Raw genomic sequence first — 16,168 nt, 5'->3', positions numbered from 1 at the left:
GTTCAAAGAAAACAAACTGGTTTAAAAGTTATAAACAGAAAATTAATCTTTGTTTAAACCTTACTCTCTGTTTTTGCCATGTTTTAGATCCACTCATGGCTTGGGGGTTTTTGTTTTTTTCCCCATCCATAAAAGTGCCACAAGTCACAAGAAATCGAGACTCTCAAACCTGTCTGCTCCCCGTGCGAGTACAACGCCAACCATGACCACAAACAGCAAGCAAAGAGGGAGCATCAAAACACACTCAGTCTGTTCCCCTTCAGTTCCGCCAGGAAAGGGAGAAGCAAGAATCCACACAGCCACAAGATGTGAGAATATTGCTTTTTAATTTAAAACAGTTGCAACAATGTCATTCACAACCTTTCTCATCTCAGACAAATACTCTCCAAAATGTTAACAGTGCTTCAAGCAAACAACGCTGAATGGTGCCCAGTAAACCAGTACAAACGCTTCCAGGATACAACAGCAAAACCACTGAAGAGTGGACAGAAATCAGAAACTGCTCTCAGGCATTAAGGTAGGAAGGGCGATGGGAGAAGAATAAAAAGTTACGTCCAGTTACACATTTTGCATAGTCTTTCAATGCATGAAAACAGCAAAGAAGATAAAAACAGCTGCTGCCAGGATGGAGAACAAAAGGAATGAATTGGAGATGCTTCTAAAACAATCCACGAGCTCTGGCTGCATCCGTACCCAGAACGTGCGCTACGACCCAGCGGAGGCTGCCTGAACCAAAGAAAACGGACTGATCCTGGCTCCAGTTACACCAAAGTCAGCCAGAAGTAACGCCCCTAAAGCCAGCAGAATTACCAGTGACAGTAGCCCAGAAACATATAGGCTGGTTTTTAAAACATAGCTTTGAATAAATTAATTTTTTATCATGATGATATTTTAGCTAGGAAGACTAAATAGGGGGTTGTACCTACACATGGTTTGGGGACTGGAGAGTGTGACGCGGAATGAGAGGTCTACTGGATCCAGCACGCTGCTAGGAATGAGAGGGGAAAAGGAAAACAAGAAGGTGCTGAGTTTTTCTTCCTTCCACTCTCCTACCTAAATGCGTAATATGAAAGAGTTAAAATCAGTCCGAGAAATAAGAGCATTATTTGCTGCCAAGTCCTGGCTTGCCATAATTCTCAGGCTAGATTGTCTCAAACAGCTCACAGTGATTTTTCTTCCTCCACCCTCTTCTGTCGAGCAGCTCCCAGCACACCTAACCCCAGCAGCTCTTGCAGCACCCAGACACACGGAGCCTCCCCATCAGCCACGGCCCAGGCTGGGCACTGAGGCCTGGCCCAGCACAATTAAGTGCATACAGATTTTAGCAGGCAAAGCCCAGGAAGTCAGTCATCTATCCAGTACAGCCTGCCGGACTGTGGCTTCTGCATGATGAAGTTTTAAAAACAAGCAGACAAAAACCCCACCCAAACTCCTCTCCCCCACGCTAGCCTGAAGAGTCAGGAGGTTACACCCTGCTCCTCCAGAGTGATGATGTTCCTCACACGTATGCCATCGCCACTGAGATGCCTTAATGGACCAGTTGAACAAGGAGGGAAGCCACTACTTTGGGAGACAGCAATTCCTCAGGCAGCTGAAGAACTTCAACATATTTCCAAGTGCTAAATTTTAGAAGATCTGTAAGGCTTTCCCTTGAACTGCTCCCTGCACTCCTGACCCTTTGGGAGCTCAGGCAGGCAGTACACAAGAGCGATGGGCTGAAAAGATTCCAGAAGCCGAGCTGCTACAGTTCCCCTGTCAGCGCCAGTGGATGGCTCTCCCCTCCATTCACCATTTCCAGTTTATCTCCCACCAGTTTCGAAGCGTGCCTCCTATTAACTGAGAGCAATCGCTCCCACAGCTGTTCCAGTTTTAGGATGTACCAGACAAATGGGTTGCAAGAGTCCAAGCTCCATCCTTAATCCTAGGAGACCAGCCATGTTTCCAGTTTAATAATGAACACGGGAAACAACTCTGTTGGCCCTTATTTACCTGAGGTTTCTAAATAAAAAGGCAGTGGCCACCAGACCGTGTTAGTTTATAAATAGCCCTTTAAGTTCATGAGGCAAGAGCGAAGCTGTTGTGTTGAACTTCCCTCGGAATACAACTGGGCATTCAAAACCATGGATATACGCAAGTTTTGTTCTTTCATTTCGAATAAATATATCACTGCATAATTTGCTGATCCCATTTTCAAACCTGGCATTTTCCAGTGACATACACAAGCACTCAAAACCTGGAAGAAGGAAAAACATTACTGGCAGCTTTTATTTTGTCCAGAACTGGTGGCTCAGTAATTACAAGGCAGCTGAATCTCACAGGAGCCACTTACTAAGGTGCCAGGACGCCGTTCTTTTGTGTCAGTAAGAGCACTAAGTGCAGGAAGCTTTCCCAGCAATTAGGCACCATTTACACTCTACAGAACTATTGCACTAGAATTTCTCTCATAATCTTTTAAGATCAAAAACTGATTAAAGAAAAAGAATCAACAATGTTTTTGGCTCTGCGTGAGGCTATACGACCAGAGGGAGAACTATTTCTCCCCAAACACTGGAAAAAATAAAATGCTCTGCTCATAACCAGATTTTTAATTTGGGTTCTCTTCTGTAGTGTGTAGCTGCCTGGATTTTCCTATTAAACTTGCAGGCACTGACTGCAGGTAAAAGGTAATTACACCTCCCTGCCTCTCTTGCACTCTGTAAGGAGGGGTTTTTTTCTATTTTTTTTTTACTGTTCCAATTTATTTTGAGGGCTCAGTAAGATTCTACGAGGCAACTCCAGCAACAGTCTCTAAGCAGTGGCCAACACTGTGAACCTTTGGGGTTTTTTTTTCAATCATGAAAGGTTTCACACTCACCATTGTATTTTTTCTAGAATTAGTGTTTTCAAATACAATTTAAAAACCCACGTAAATATTCTTGCCTGTGACAAACTGAAATAACACCCAAAAAAAAGAAAGACAGGAAAGGCCAGCCCCTACCTACCCAGCCCTTCATCCCTGCCAGAGAAAGACAACCCCTTTCAGAAGGTGTCTGTCGAAGAGAGCAGATTATTGGTGTGCTTGCAAGTTTTCAGAAAGCTGAAACATTATCTCAAGGTGGTGGTGGTTGTTGTTGTTGGGGTTTTGTTTTGTTTTTAAAGGGATGGAGGAGAGAGGGGCAAATCAATAAATCAGCAATTTTACTAAGCAATTTCCCCAGCTCATGGATGGAACTAAATATTTAAGCAATCTTCGGCAGAAAGCAGAATTGCACTGTGAGTACTTTGTCAGGGAGTCGATTTCAGCTGGAATGTGAGTGGTCTAGATGCAAGTTTCCCTGAAATAAATAAAGTGGGACATTAACCTCTTCTTTACCTCCTCCATAAGAAAAAAAAAAAAAATAATAGCTTTGCCTTTCCCGAGGGTATGCATTAAATTTTATAGTCAGAAAGTCGGCTTCCTTTAGTCACCTGTAATCCAGAATCTGTTGGAAAAAGCTAACCAAAAAAAAAAACCAAAACCAACCAAAAAAAACCCCCCAACCCAAACCCACCACCACCAACAGAAAAAGCCCAACATTCAAGAGAAGATGAAGAAACCTGTGTCTGAAAAACTAAAATCTATTTCTCTTTGGCAGAAAACGTACAGGGCACTGACAGGAGATTGCTTCCATCTCCATTAGCTCCTTAGGTTTATGCATCAAAAAGGCAAACCAAAATACGACAAAAATTAATTCCAACAGATGTAACTTTAGTTGACTTTTCTCACTGTACTGAAAATAATCTCTCAAATAAGGCATTCTGCTTTGAAGAACACTCACAACTCACACCCCCCCTCCCTCCAACTTTACGCGCGATACAATTTCCCTAAGTGCTCTGGACTCTGGCTGAAAACACTGGCTCCCAGTTACTGAAGATGCAAATATTTCTTTGTTGCCTTCAACAGATGCATGGACAGAACAGGCAGGAGCTGGGCTGAACTGGGCCATTTCTGTTCAACTCAAACTTCTGGTTTTTCCATATACTAGCTGCAAACTCCACCAGTAATCTGCGTGGTCTTCAGGTATCCTTTAAGATGTATAAATTTAAAACAATGTACTGTACATCACCTAATAGAAATTTTCCCTCTAACACTTAAGGCGGCATCAAATGACTTTTTAAATAAACTATAAATATCCCATGTTTTTCTTTGCTTTTTGGCAGTCCAAGGGTTAGGGGTCTTTTGTTGGTTTGAGATTTTCCTTTTTATTGTACACTTTTTTGGGCAGGTTAAAAAGGCTTATGGCTTCTTAAGGCCAGGTAACGGATTTGAGGCCTAGCTTGGTATCCTGTGGTAAAAATAAATGTAGCCCAGGTCTTTGGGAGGTCGTTCTGAGGCACAGACTCTAAGGTCATTGTAGATCACCCATCTGAAATGAAAACAAGATTGATTACATTCTGTGTGTTTTAAAAATCATCACAAGTTTATCCGGGGCTTCTCAGACCCAACCTTCGAAGAGCATAAAATCTAAAATCAGGCATTGCAACAAGAACAAAAGATCAGGGCAACAACCGAAGCAGGCTTACTGGCAAAGCCAGGGACTGAAAAGGAAGCGGGACGTGCAGAGGAACGTGTAGTTACAGTTCAAATGAAGGAAAATCAGGGGTTCCCAACACCAAATAATAGGAGCATATCAAAATCACAGCCAAGATCAGCACCACAGTACCAGCAATACTAGTATCAGCCCATAGCTTGATGGGTTCCTACTGATGGGCAATGAAAGGAAGTTTGGGGACGCTCAGATAAACAGAGCCAGATACAGAACCCATGCCCCAAACCAAACAGATTTGGAAGAGCAAGCACCGGAGAGCGGATGGTACGTTTCAGCATAGACCACAGCAGGGTCAGAGCTGACCCATCACATCTACAAACTGTAACACTCTTCATTTCTTTGGTGGGAAATGTACACACAGTAACGACATGCGTGTTTTGTCTGCCACGAATGCACACCCTGCTCTGTACAGATGCACACTTCAGAGAAAACATTTGCTCGTCCTTGTGTGTCTCTCCCAATCCCACTCACCTTCCTTCTTTTTTGAGATGACAAACATAGTGGCCACTCATTGTGGATGTTCCCATGTGGCTGATGAACCCAAACAGCTCGTATCCTGTTTGAGAAATACAAATGGGACCATAAGGCTTTTATGGCTAGCGCTGCAATACGACTCCAGGGGAAAATTTCTTTCTAATACTGGAGAAGCAGCTAAGCACTCCTAACTCAGACTCTGCATCCCCAAACACAGCTTCTGTAAGACTGCAGCACATTCGTGCTTTAACTAGTGGTAAGATTCACTGTCAAACGTCAAACCAATCCAAATCAAACCCACATAGACCTGTGCGCATACAGCAGGGCTGTGATCACAGCCCCTGCTAGGAAAAAGAAAACAGCAGATTCATTCCCAGTTCAGAGAGCACCACAGAAAGTGCCAGATATGGAGTTCATTCTGCACACAAATTAGGTGTAAGTGTGATCACAGATCCCCTATGAATCAAAGAAAAAACACGGTATAAATTTCAGCAGCCCATAAAAGAGAGGACAGGAAAGAAACCTCTTCCTTTAATACAAGGACAATTTTTGTGCTTAGAGTCTCCGGAGAACTCAGCATTGGTTCTTGCTCCCCACCCATTCATGCCATTCACCCAAATTACCACCAAAAGTAAAAGGGTACCTTCTTTCAGGATATTGCATAAGGACAGGGGCCTGGTTTTTGGTGGAGAGGGCTTTCTGGAGCCATTTTACAGTATCATGTTGGTTATCAGGATTTCAGGCACTCAGTAAATGGTCTCAGTCTATAAAGGCTAAGTACCACAAAAAATAATTACTCCAAATCTTTTTTTTAACCTAAAGATAATCAACGTTTCCCATGTCTCCAAGAGACTTAAGATTGGCCTTTATAATGTTAGAAACAAAAAAATGAACGTTCTTACAGAATAACAGCAACCACAGAAACTAAAATCAAATTGGCTGTGAATTTTTTTTTTTATATAAGACCACTACAGTCAAGATCAGAGGTGCAAGTTTAGAACATACCACAGTTTTTAGAATCGGTCACTAAAGACCCTTCAGTAAACGTTGTGATATCCTTATGTTAAAACCACAGCTGAGCTTCTGTACTCTAGTGCTTTTACAATAGGTTCTTTGCCTACTTCACAACTTTGACTGCTGTACGTTAGCCCCATCTTGTGGTTCATTTAGCGGTAATATGACTGAGGATCCCAAAGAAAAATCCAAAAGAAAATAGCAAAGCAGTACATGCAGGACACCAACTATTCCTGCCATTTTTAGAGTAAGGAACTTGGTTGAAGGAATTATCGAATCTGCCATCAGACCACAGGAGGACAGAAACTCAGGTGGTCTGTAACAGCAGTGTTCTCTTTAGGATGCTCAGCCTCTGAAGAATTAAACAGCCCCACAGAGCTGGACTCAGCCCCAGAAGCACGATTGGAAGTAAACTGACTGGATCATGTCCAAAAAACCACAGTAACTGCATTCAATACAGAAAGGAGCTCTGCGAATGGTGTGGGTGTGATGCAACGACATGGTAGCCAGTTCTAAGCTGAAGGAGAACTTACTTCCAGACCCATCTTTGATCCTGGGTCCCTCCGACCCTGTCTCTGCAAGGATATTGGCATTAGCATGGTTCTCCATATTCATCATGTCTAAAGCAGGCTCACTTTCGTCCTCAAGTTCAGGGTGGCTGAAGATCCATTCCAGTGCACGCTCCAAATTATTGTTCTGTGAGTAAAGCAAGCACAAGAACAGCCTTTAATACTTTCTCTAGCATCACACTACTCCTCATCAGTCTTTGGGCAGAGTAAGGATCGTGTTGGACAGCACTTGTAAGATACATACTCCACCTCCATGGAAAATAGCATTCAGCAAGTACTCTGCAGAAGCTCGACTGATAGAAAAGAAATCCTCCCACAATTAATGCCCAGTGCCCCCCAGGTTCTCGTCTTGAAGATGCATAGTCTTTAGGCATCCAGGTTGTTTCTCAACAGATGGTAAAAGCAGCTAAGCTTTCCTCGCTTCCCTCCACATTTTACCATTCAAGTGAAACACACAAACCATCTTCCCCACTCTAACCCAGACAAGTCAGGCAGCCCATGCTTTGCCAGAGTAGTTCTATGTGCATCATCCCCTAGCTGGATTTTTGTACATGTTTCAAAGGCATCTGAGCATGCACATGTACAAAGCACATAATATGAAATGAAACCCAAGTGCTACCAATAACTCATGGAACTCACTGTTGCCTTCAGTGCTTGAATTGCTAGATTCCTTTGGAAGCCCATAGAAATGATAATTGCAACCATCTCTTCAGGAGGTTGGTTATCCAGCCCAACAGCTCCAAACGCAGCTGCTCCGCTGGAAGCAACTTCTCCAAATGCAGGTAGGGCCAGTGGCTCAGCGAAGTCTGGAACAAACAAGCATTCATCAGTTTGTTCTTTTGCTCCACTGAACTGGAAAGTCAACAACAAACACAAATAACCAACAAACAGGACCTCAAAAGCAGTCCTGAAATCAATGCAAGTTCATTTCACTGGCCCAGCTGGGACTTAGATGTGCGGAGAGCCTTAAAAACCACAAGATGAACATGCACATTACAATACATCTAGTGGACATGCTCATACTGAGCAGGCTGGAACAACCTGGCACATCACAGTGAAACAACCGCAGGAAAGTGCAAAGATTGGTTTGGAAGCAATGATGACACCAGAATAGAAGACAACGCAGCTGATATATGTATAGATGTAAAACGAATTGATCCCATAGCTGAAATACGTCAGTAAGCCCAAATGAAACGCATTCCCCATTTACACAAGCAACGCAAAAGCCCACAGTCAAGTGTGAACTCAACCAAATCTGGAGTCTCCTGGCAAGGGAGTGCTCAGGTATACTCCGTGCTGAATCACGGGTCCAAACTTTGCATGGACAAAACACATAATGTGGAGAACATCTAGCAGCCCTGTCCATCAGTAGATAGCCCAACTTCTAAGTACAGCATGAATGCTCTAGCCTGAGCTAGAGAAGGCTGATATGGAAGAAAAGCATCTGGACCACAGGATTCTTTGTACTTACACATGATCACAAGTCAGCTTCCCCCTTAGCAGCACAGACCTAGCCAAAGGGTGGAAAACAGAGAGCTGGCCCACACCATCAGTGAGGACAGGAGAGTACTTCTGGTGTAGCTTAGGTTTGTTGTCTTCTAGGCCGAGGTTGCCACATAATGGTCAAGATCTGCATATCCCAGGAGCAGCTTAGGAAAATTCACTCACACCTCCAGGTTTCCTGGGGTGGGGAAGGGGGCCGTTGTTTCTCTGTCACACATTATAAAATCTCTACTGTCTGCCAAAATACACAACCTTCCATCTTACACCTTGCAGTCACTGACCTGGTTCTTCCATATGTGCAATGATCCAGTTGAAAGCGACTTCAGCACCCAGGTTGCCTGTATAGTACACAGCTTTCCGACATGCTTCCAAAGGAAAACCCATCTCTGCCAGTTGCATAACTGAAGACTCATCAATATCTAGAGCTACAAGAAAGGACCCTCTAAAATATAAAAGTCTAATTACATCCATTGCATAGTATTTCTTAGTGTTACTCGTGGTGCCACGTATTACAATACATATCTCTCAGATTTGTTTTAGTACCGCAGTAAACCAACACCCATTAGAAAACAGCCTTGTACAAAGCATTATAGCATTTGTTATGGACTTACCGGTAATCTTTTGTCTCTGTAATCTACATAGATCCTTAAACCGTGATGAATTCCTACAGGACTTTATTTATTAAAGAAATTCACCATTGTATTTCAAGGCGTGAAGAGGTTAGGTGCTGAGCTTAGCTAGAGGTAGCAGCCACAGCAATCACCTCTCTTAAAAGGCAGGACCTTGCAGGTGAGAGAAACACCAGCTGTGGGATTCTAGCAGTCTCCAGCTGAACTTCATCTCTGAATGACAGGGCCTGACAGCTTCAGCTGAGATCAGAGCCCAGGGAGCCAGGATCAAGCAGCTGTGACCCCCAGAACTGCAAGATCCTGACAATGAGCAGCAGAGAAGAGGAGCACCTCATATTCTGGCTATGCTGATGCTACTACAGACTCTTTAAGAGTCCTGCACACGTGCAAGTAAACGCTGAACAAGTACCAAAGTCAGCTGTTGTGTAGAAGCATGCATGGCAGTACTTCATGCATCTCTGTGAGGACAGGGAAGCCATTAGCTGAGCAAAAGCATGACAATTTTTTAAGCAGCTGCAATACCAGTTTCAGAAACACAAAATACATACCCTCCACGAAATGGTTCATCATACGATCTGAAAATTGAGAGAGGAAAAGAAAACAAGGAAGACGACTTCTGTGAAGGCTAAGTACATTCGTATTGGAAAAAACAATTCTATTTTTTTAAAGTCATAGAAACATTTGGCCTCATACAGGCAAAGCGTGTTCAAGCTTACATGATGTTTTTGCCATGAATTAATTAGACCAGGGATGTTTCTGCCCAGTAATTTCCCTAACTCAATTCAGAACAAAGTGTCGCTGGTGCTATAAACCAGTAGGAAATATAGCTGATGGCTGACCTAAACCAACTTAAGCAAAAATCGATTTTGTTATAAATAACGTACCATCACCCATGCACCTACACTAAAACTAGGTCAGTCCATTGAGCAAGAGGATACAAAAAAGAACAGGTCTTGCTAAGGGAACCTACAGATAAGGGACAAAATTAACACCTTTAGAGAACTGAGTTTTGCCATAGCCTTTGCTCCGACACACATCAGCTCCTTGAGACAGAGCCTTTTCTAAGGGCTGTACAGCCCACTGTGTCCAGAGAAGCGGACTATGCACGCATGCACAGCTCCTAGGGGCTACTGCAACCTAACAATTCTTGTAATTTAAAAATTAGTAAGATTTTGAATCTTAATTTATGCCTGGAAAGCTTTTTTTCTTAAATTGTAGTCCTTTGTGTATTAAGTATTGTTGTACTGTGAATGAATCAATTCTGCAGACACGGTGTGTTGGTTGTTCCACCTTGAACCAAAGTGTTTTAAGTTATCTGAGTAAACTCTGCGACTGAACAGAAGACCACCTGCTCAGAACTGTGACACTAAAATCCTGCAGCAAATATTCGTAGTAACTGACAGATTTTAAAATTCCTTCTGACCAGAACGGACCATATACTGTACACAAGGGAGTAGACAAGAACCGAGAGATTGATTTAGCTACGGCATCACCCAGACTACTTTATCACCAGATTTTAGACAAGAGTTAGTACAGAAATGCTCAAAAGATAACAGCAGTTTAGTAACATCCCTTATGCAAATACAAGAAATGAATGGATTGATGCTAGACTCCACTTCGGACACCTATCATGAGACTCGGTGTAGGGGTCTGAGACCAAGTCCTTTGCACCAGGCCCTGGGAAGTGCACGGTGACTTTACTGAAAGGGAGTCACGAACGTGCACTGGAGGTCAATGAATGGACAGAAGATGGTCTCTGCATGTAGCTGATTTTCATAGATGTAGAGGTCTTCACACACTTCTCTATCCACTTAAGTCCTAGATACCAATCGATTTTCAATAAGGATGAGCACAAGGACTTCATCCTTAAGTAAGGATAATCATCCAGGCAGATGGAAGACATGGAACAATTCTGCCGGTAAAGATGAAGGGATCATACTGCAGCACACCCTGCTCCACCGAGCAGCACTACACTAATGCAAAAGAGGCAACCACCACACAGCAGGGTATCTACGAGACTATAGCCAGTAAAGCAAGTAAAACAGATTATTTCACAAAACAGTTATGTCTATCTTTGGGCACAGCAATTTCATTAAAATATGAATTATTTGGAGAGAATCCGGAGCAACAGCATCAATCATAAATCCTGAAAACATCGAAGCAGAAAAGCTGGAAGAACTAGGGTTGTCTAGTAGGGAGGGGGAAAAAAAAAATAAAAAGGTTGTGGGGTGTTGTAACAGTCTTCAGTTACAGAAGCACGGAGCTGGTTTTTTGTTCATAGCTCCAAAAGGTGAAGATTAAGAAGAATCGGTACGTGCTAGAGGGAAAGGGGAATACAGGAGAGAATCAATCATCAGTAAATACCTTTTGGGTCATCGGGAATGATAATGGGAGGAGCAATGTCTGGAAGTTCCTCTTCTCCTGGCTGGAGACCCCTGGCTCGAAGGTGGCTGATATCTAGGAAATCTGGCATGTCTATAGAAACATCTACAAAAGCAGAGAAACAGGCTAAGCTTATGAATCCAGCAAAATGATCCCACAGTGTAACCTACCTCTTCAGAGAGGGGACTCTGGTACTCAAGCTACAAACACAGCCAAGATTCTCCTCCTGAAAACAGTTATCTGAGACATCCAGAACACTAAAGCACAATTTAACTAGGAGGTCAGACTACATGAAACTGTATTTTAACTCCACGGACCCGATGGACTGGTTTAATTTGTCATAAAAGAAAAGAAGATTCAATTAGTATCTTCACAGTATAAACCTAAGACTCAAGCCAGGTCCTCATCATAGACCAAAGGATGTACACCTTATAGACAGTCTTGGATAGAATGAGAAAAAGGTAAATATAAAAGGCACATACCGAGCTTTTTGGGTATCCAATCAAGGCCAAAGGTGAATTTCTTTATCTGCACCACTAAGTACTCAGGAAACGAAGCAAAGCGAGAAGTCCTGAGAAGCACAAGAAATACAATTCGGTGAAACAAGGCAACAAAATCACAAGCAGCACAGATTTCAGTAGCTCGTGCACACCGAGATGAATAACTTTAGCCCTGTGTGAGATGAATAGTGATGGATTTTGCAAACATAAATTTCACAAAAGTTTTCAAGCACAGTGAAGCATGGTAGTAGCTTTCTATGTATTCATATCCTGAATGTCAGCCCAAACCCTTGCAGACAGTTCAGCTTGTGGGAAGATTATAGAAAACAACTACAAGTAATATTAAACTTGCTTACTCAAGCTGTCCTGAAGTTGAAATTCAGGAAATAAATTTTGAATGACATATTAGCTAGAACTTCAGGGCATGGCCTTAAAATACAGCTTGGACAGAATGGAGTAACAATTAAATCTGCATTTTTTTTTCATTCCCTTTCTAGTACCAGTAGCATTGTCCATGAGGTATCAGCCCACCTATAAAGCATTTAATTAGGCAAATATAAAAAAAGCTGTCATTTGCAGGTTTTCACATGAAAGTGCTATATAAAAAACACTACATTACGTTCTTATTGAGCTACTATATTTATCAAAATAGAGGATGACTCCAAGTTTAAGGGGAGCCCTGATATTTGCCCACTTTGTGAAAAGGGAAAGTTTCATCTTGAACACGTTACATTGTATGTACCGCCATTCTCCTTCTCCATGCTCTCATTTTCCCCTCATTTAATCTCCTGCATCCTTCCCTTTACCTTCCATTCACACATACCATCCTTTCTCCTCATTCACCTAACTCTGGGTAAAATACAGTAAGTGCATCAGAAATATAAGACCTTCCTACCATGCTATAAATAACTACTTTCTAAATTCTTGTTAGCACCACCTTGCAATTTTAGTAACTTTATCATCTGCAGCACAAAACTTTTGTATTTTAAATAGCAGATTATTCTTCATCTTTCAATGCTTCTAGAGACCTAGGGGATGAAGAACAGCTGAATTACAAATTAACCCTGGATCTGCTGCATTTTTCTCCACCGTGTGCACTTGTCTCCCAATTTTCAAGGCAATGTCAGAGAAACTGTACGCTAAGACAGCAATGAGTCACTGATATGGTAAGTGATCTAAAAATAGAAGGTACCTAGCCACAGCAAACCAGTTGCAGAGCCCAATTTTCAACCACTCCTTGCTGCCAACCTAAAAATGGAACCAGGTAAGAGACTAACTCCTGTTCTCAGCAAGGAATACTGCCCCTGAAAATTGCTCTGATCTCCACCTGCTGTCCTATTTCTTCTTAATGCTTTTTTAAGCCCACGATGTTCTTGGTTCTTTTCTCTCCCTGACTATAAACACACAAGATGGGTTCCTTCTTTTATATGTCCATCTTGTACCACAGACCCATGTAAGCGACAGCAAACTTAAAAGATGCAGCCAAACACTGTAGCATGCAGAGGTGACGGGCTGAAATCCACATACAAACAATAAATAACACAAAACATAATAAAACCAAAAAGTTTTCGACATAACACTTCACAAATGCAAAGATTTCCATCCATCTCAAGAACTTTCTCACAAGAAACACAGCCTTTGTTTGCTTCACCCTGTTTTGTGGCCACACAATGCCCTGCAGCATTTTTAGTCAAACGAAGACATCAAGAACCTAAGCACAGAGATCCAGACTGTATCTCCTACCACACGACGCAGAGCTCTATCACTGGTTGATACACAGGATCTGATTTAATAGGTGGGCAGACAATTAAGCTACAAGCATTTAAAGTTCAAGCCCTTCCATCACCCCTGGGGAGTTCGACAGTTGAGAACAGTTTACTTCCTGCTCACTCGGTCATTAAAACCCTCGTCAGGCTTGATCTGCCCCCCCCCGAATACACCACCAAAGGCCCCTACGCCTTTGCCCATTTCTCTCTACGTCGTGTCCAGGCAGCCAGATAAGTACAGAACGCAACCAGATAGGTTTTTGATAGGCAGCCAGACACACACTTACTTAACTCCTGCAGATTTTGCTTGAAGGGCACTGCTCCAGAAATCCTCTACATTGTTAGGTTCAGAAAAGGCCCGCAGACAGGCGCTAAATGGGATCTTGGCACGGACGAGCTCAGGTGGAGGTCTCCTTGCAGCTTCTGCTTCTCGCCTCTTCAATTCATAGGCAATTAATTCATCTGAGAAATATAAATCACACTAAAAGCTCAATGAACATTGTCATGGTTATAATGTCTCTCACCAGTCTTATTTTTGCAGGTTTTAGAAATGCAAAAACCTACTTATGAATTAAACTTTCACATGGCTCTAACTAGACATCAAATCTTTTTGTCTGGGGGAATCAGGAGCTACACTTACAACCACATCTCGTTTCAAGGCCTCTATTCATGGTAAAAACACAGAACTGGAAATACTAGGCAACAGGCAGTTAAAACCTTGCCATGACAGCCAGAATCCCGTGTTAACAGTAACACCAAATACCCACTTTATCAGCTCAACCTTACTTGGAAAATTATTGCTGTCCATCTGTGTCATCTGACATTCTAGACAGGACAGGGTTATGTATGGTCTCGAAAGATCCTGACACTGGCAAGTTGCGCAGTGCCATATGGTAAATTCATAAACCAATATACCTCCCACACCATTACCTGGAAATAACATGCTCTTTTATAAGCAACAGAATCATCACTGAAACGGATGAGCAAAGAATGCAAAGTTCTCCCAAACTTAAATTTTCAAGTCAAAATGGTCTTTTTAAAATATATTGTCCAGTTCAAGGAGCTGTGGGCTAGGTGAAAAGCAGCAGGTGGAATTCTGTGTCTTGTGCTATTTCAAAGGATCTGACCAAATAATCAGAATAGTTCCTTCTGGCTTCAAAATACTTTGGATTTTGAGATTATGTAGGAAATCAGAGGCACATCCCCCTTCTAGCGTTCCTGTGATGTCCCCTTCCCTTCCACTTCAAGTAAAGATTTATTGTCTTAGTCTGCAACACTCTTCACCACTGATTGCAGGGGCAACCAAGATTTGTCAGCACCTCCCTTCTGCTTCCAAGTCTTCTAGCTGCCTCAGCCATTTTCTCCTTTAAAAACAAGTATGCTTTCTCAGGCAGCTCACAGGCATGAAAAACACCACTCCTGTGTATTAAATCAACATCCACCACTTCATCCTCCTTTCCTCCTCTCCTAAAGCCCAGGACATCCAAACTGTCTAATTGTATATCTTCTACTCCTATCCTCTATCATCACATTGGATCTTATAATCTGCTCCTAATGAACACAAAGCCTATTTGTTTGTATCGGTTTTTGGTTGCATTTTTTTTGTGTGTGTTTCTTTTTACAAGATATTCATTAACTAGCACGTTCAGCTCCTTTTTCTAGGATTAAGAAGTTTTTATATACTGCTTCACTGTCCAGGACAAAGGAAATCCAATCCCAATGGGGAACTTTGGGCACAGACACGCACGCACACACACATAAAACAAGGGTAAATAAATTGTACTACAAATGGAGTGGTGAAATCCAAATTAAGGTTTTAAATCAGAAATCTCCGACATCTTTACCATACAAACTGCTACCATTCTTGGTGATATGTTGCTGAGTGGTGACACTAAATGGTGGTCCCACAGTCTGAGAAGAAGTCTGTCTGAAAACTTGCCAAGAGTATTCAGGTAGAATCCTTCTTCCCTAAAAATATAAGCAGGGGCGGGAAAGCCACGAACCAATGTGTGTTTTAAATCTCCTTTAAAGGAAACCAAACCCAGTAACCTTCCCCTGATCAGTTCACGGGTTTGATCTGCTACCTGGCCTCAAACCACTCTGGCCATAGAAAGAGACCACGTGGGGGTGAGCACTTCTTTCCCCCAGGGCGGAGGGTCCCCAAGAAGATCAGTCAATGGACCAGTCTCTTTACCTTTGTTGGTCGCTGCCTCCATGGCAACAGGTAACTGCATGATGTAGTCCACCCTCTCTGTGTAGCGGACCTTTCTGGACTGGCAGCATTGCGTGCGTTCTTCCACCAGGAACCGGAAAACATCACTAGGGTTTTCTGAACCTACAGGGTTCCTCTGAAAGGAATATTAGATCCAATCAGTTAAGTGACAATCATGAAAATGACCAGAGAACCCAAAGGCTGCTGGTCGTTTTATGGCAAGCACAAAGACACCGATCTGGCACCCAGATCCGACAGCGCAGCTTGCATTTTATTGCACGCAGAACTCTTGCACCCACAGAGAATCCCACTGATGGCCACGATGTCTGCATACACAGCAGTGTCTTTCTACACACAGTGACTTGCAGGGTGTGTACCTAATGAATCTGACTGAGTCAAGGTGAACAGGAGGTAGGAAGGTGGCAGGTTACAATAAAGATAGAAAGCTCAGGCAAGTAACGTGGAGCATCCTTTCAAATAGAATTGCTCCTACCGCTCCAAATCTGCACCAGAACAGAACAAGCAACTTGTAGCTCATTATCCAGATGGGA

At 42.7% G+C, this 16,168-nt stretch overlaps 1 protein-coding gene across 1 annotated transcript in view; it reads right to left on the bottom strand.

Annotated features, from left to right (window-relative positions):
• Nucleotides 1-4,258: 4,258 nt before the first annotated feature.
• Nucleotides 4,259-16,168, bottom strand: part of USP13 (ubiquitin specific peptidase 13) — a gene marked incomplete at its 5' end in the record, with an annotated part of 36,942 nt that continues 25,032 nt past the window's right edge. The window contains 10 exons of the mRNA XM_009642972.2: nucleotides 4,259-4,385; nucleotides 5,040-5,124; nucleotides 6,590-6,752; nucleotides 7,265-7,431; nucleotides 8,410-8,553; nucleotides 9,306-9,332; nucleotides 11,122-11,244; nucleotides 11,622-11,710; nucleotides 13,693-13,867; nucleotides 15,600-15,753. Of these exons, the coding sequence (XP_009641267.1) occupies nucleotides 4,292-4,385; nucleotides 5,040-5,124; nucleotides 6,590-6,752; nucleotides 7,265-7,431; nucleotides 8,410-8,553; nucleotides 9,306-9,332; nucleotides 11,122-11,244; nucleotides 11,622-11,710; nucleotides 13,693-13,867; nucleotides 15,600-15,753 (1,221 nt within the window). The remainder of the gene's footprint in view (nucleotides 4,386-5,039; nucleotides 5,125-6,589; nucleotides 6,753-7,264; nucleotides 7,432-8,409; nucleotides 8,554-9,305; nucleotides 9,333-11,121; nucleotides 11,245-11,621; nucleotides 11,711-13,692; nucleotides 13,868-15,599; nucleotides 15,754-16,168) is intronic.

This window comes from Egretta garzetta, unplaced genomic scaffold (genome assembly GCF_000687185.1).
Source record: "Egretta garzetta isolate BGI_Z169 unplaced genomic scaffold, ASM68718v1 scaffold637, whole genome shotgun sequence".
Lineage (NCBI taxonomy): Eukaryota > Metazoa > Chordata > Aves > Pelecaniformes > Ardeidae > Egretta > Egretta garzetta.
Note: the sequence above shows the minus strand (reverse complement) of the source record. Positions and strands in the feature narration are given on the sequence as shown.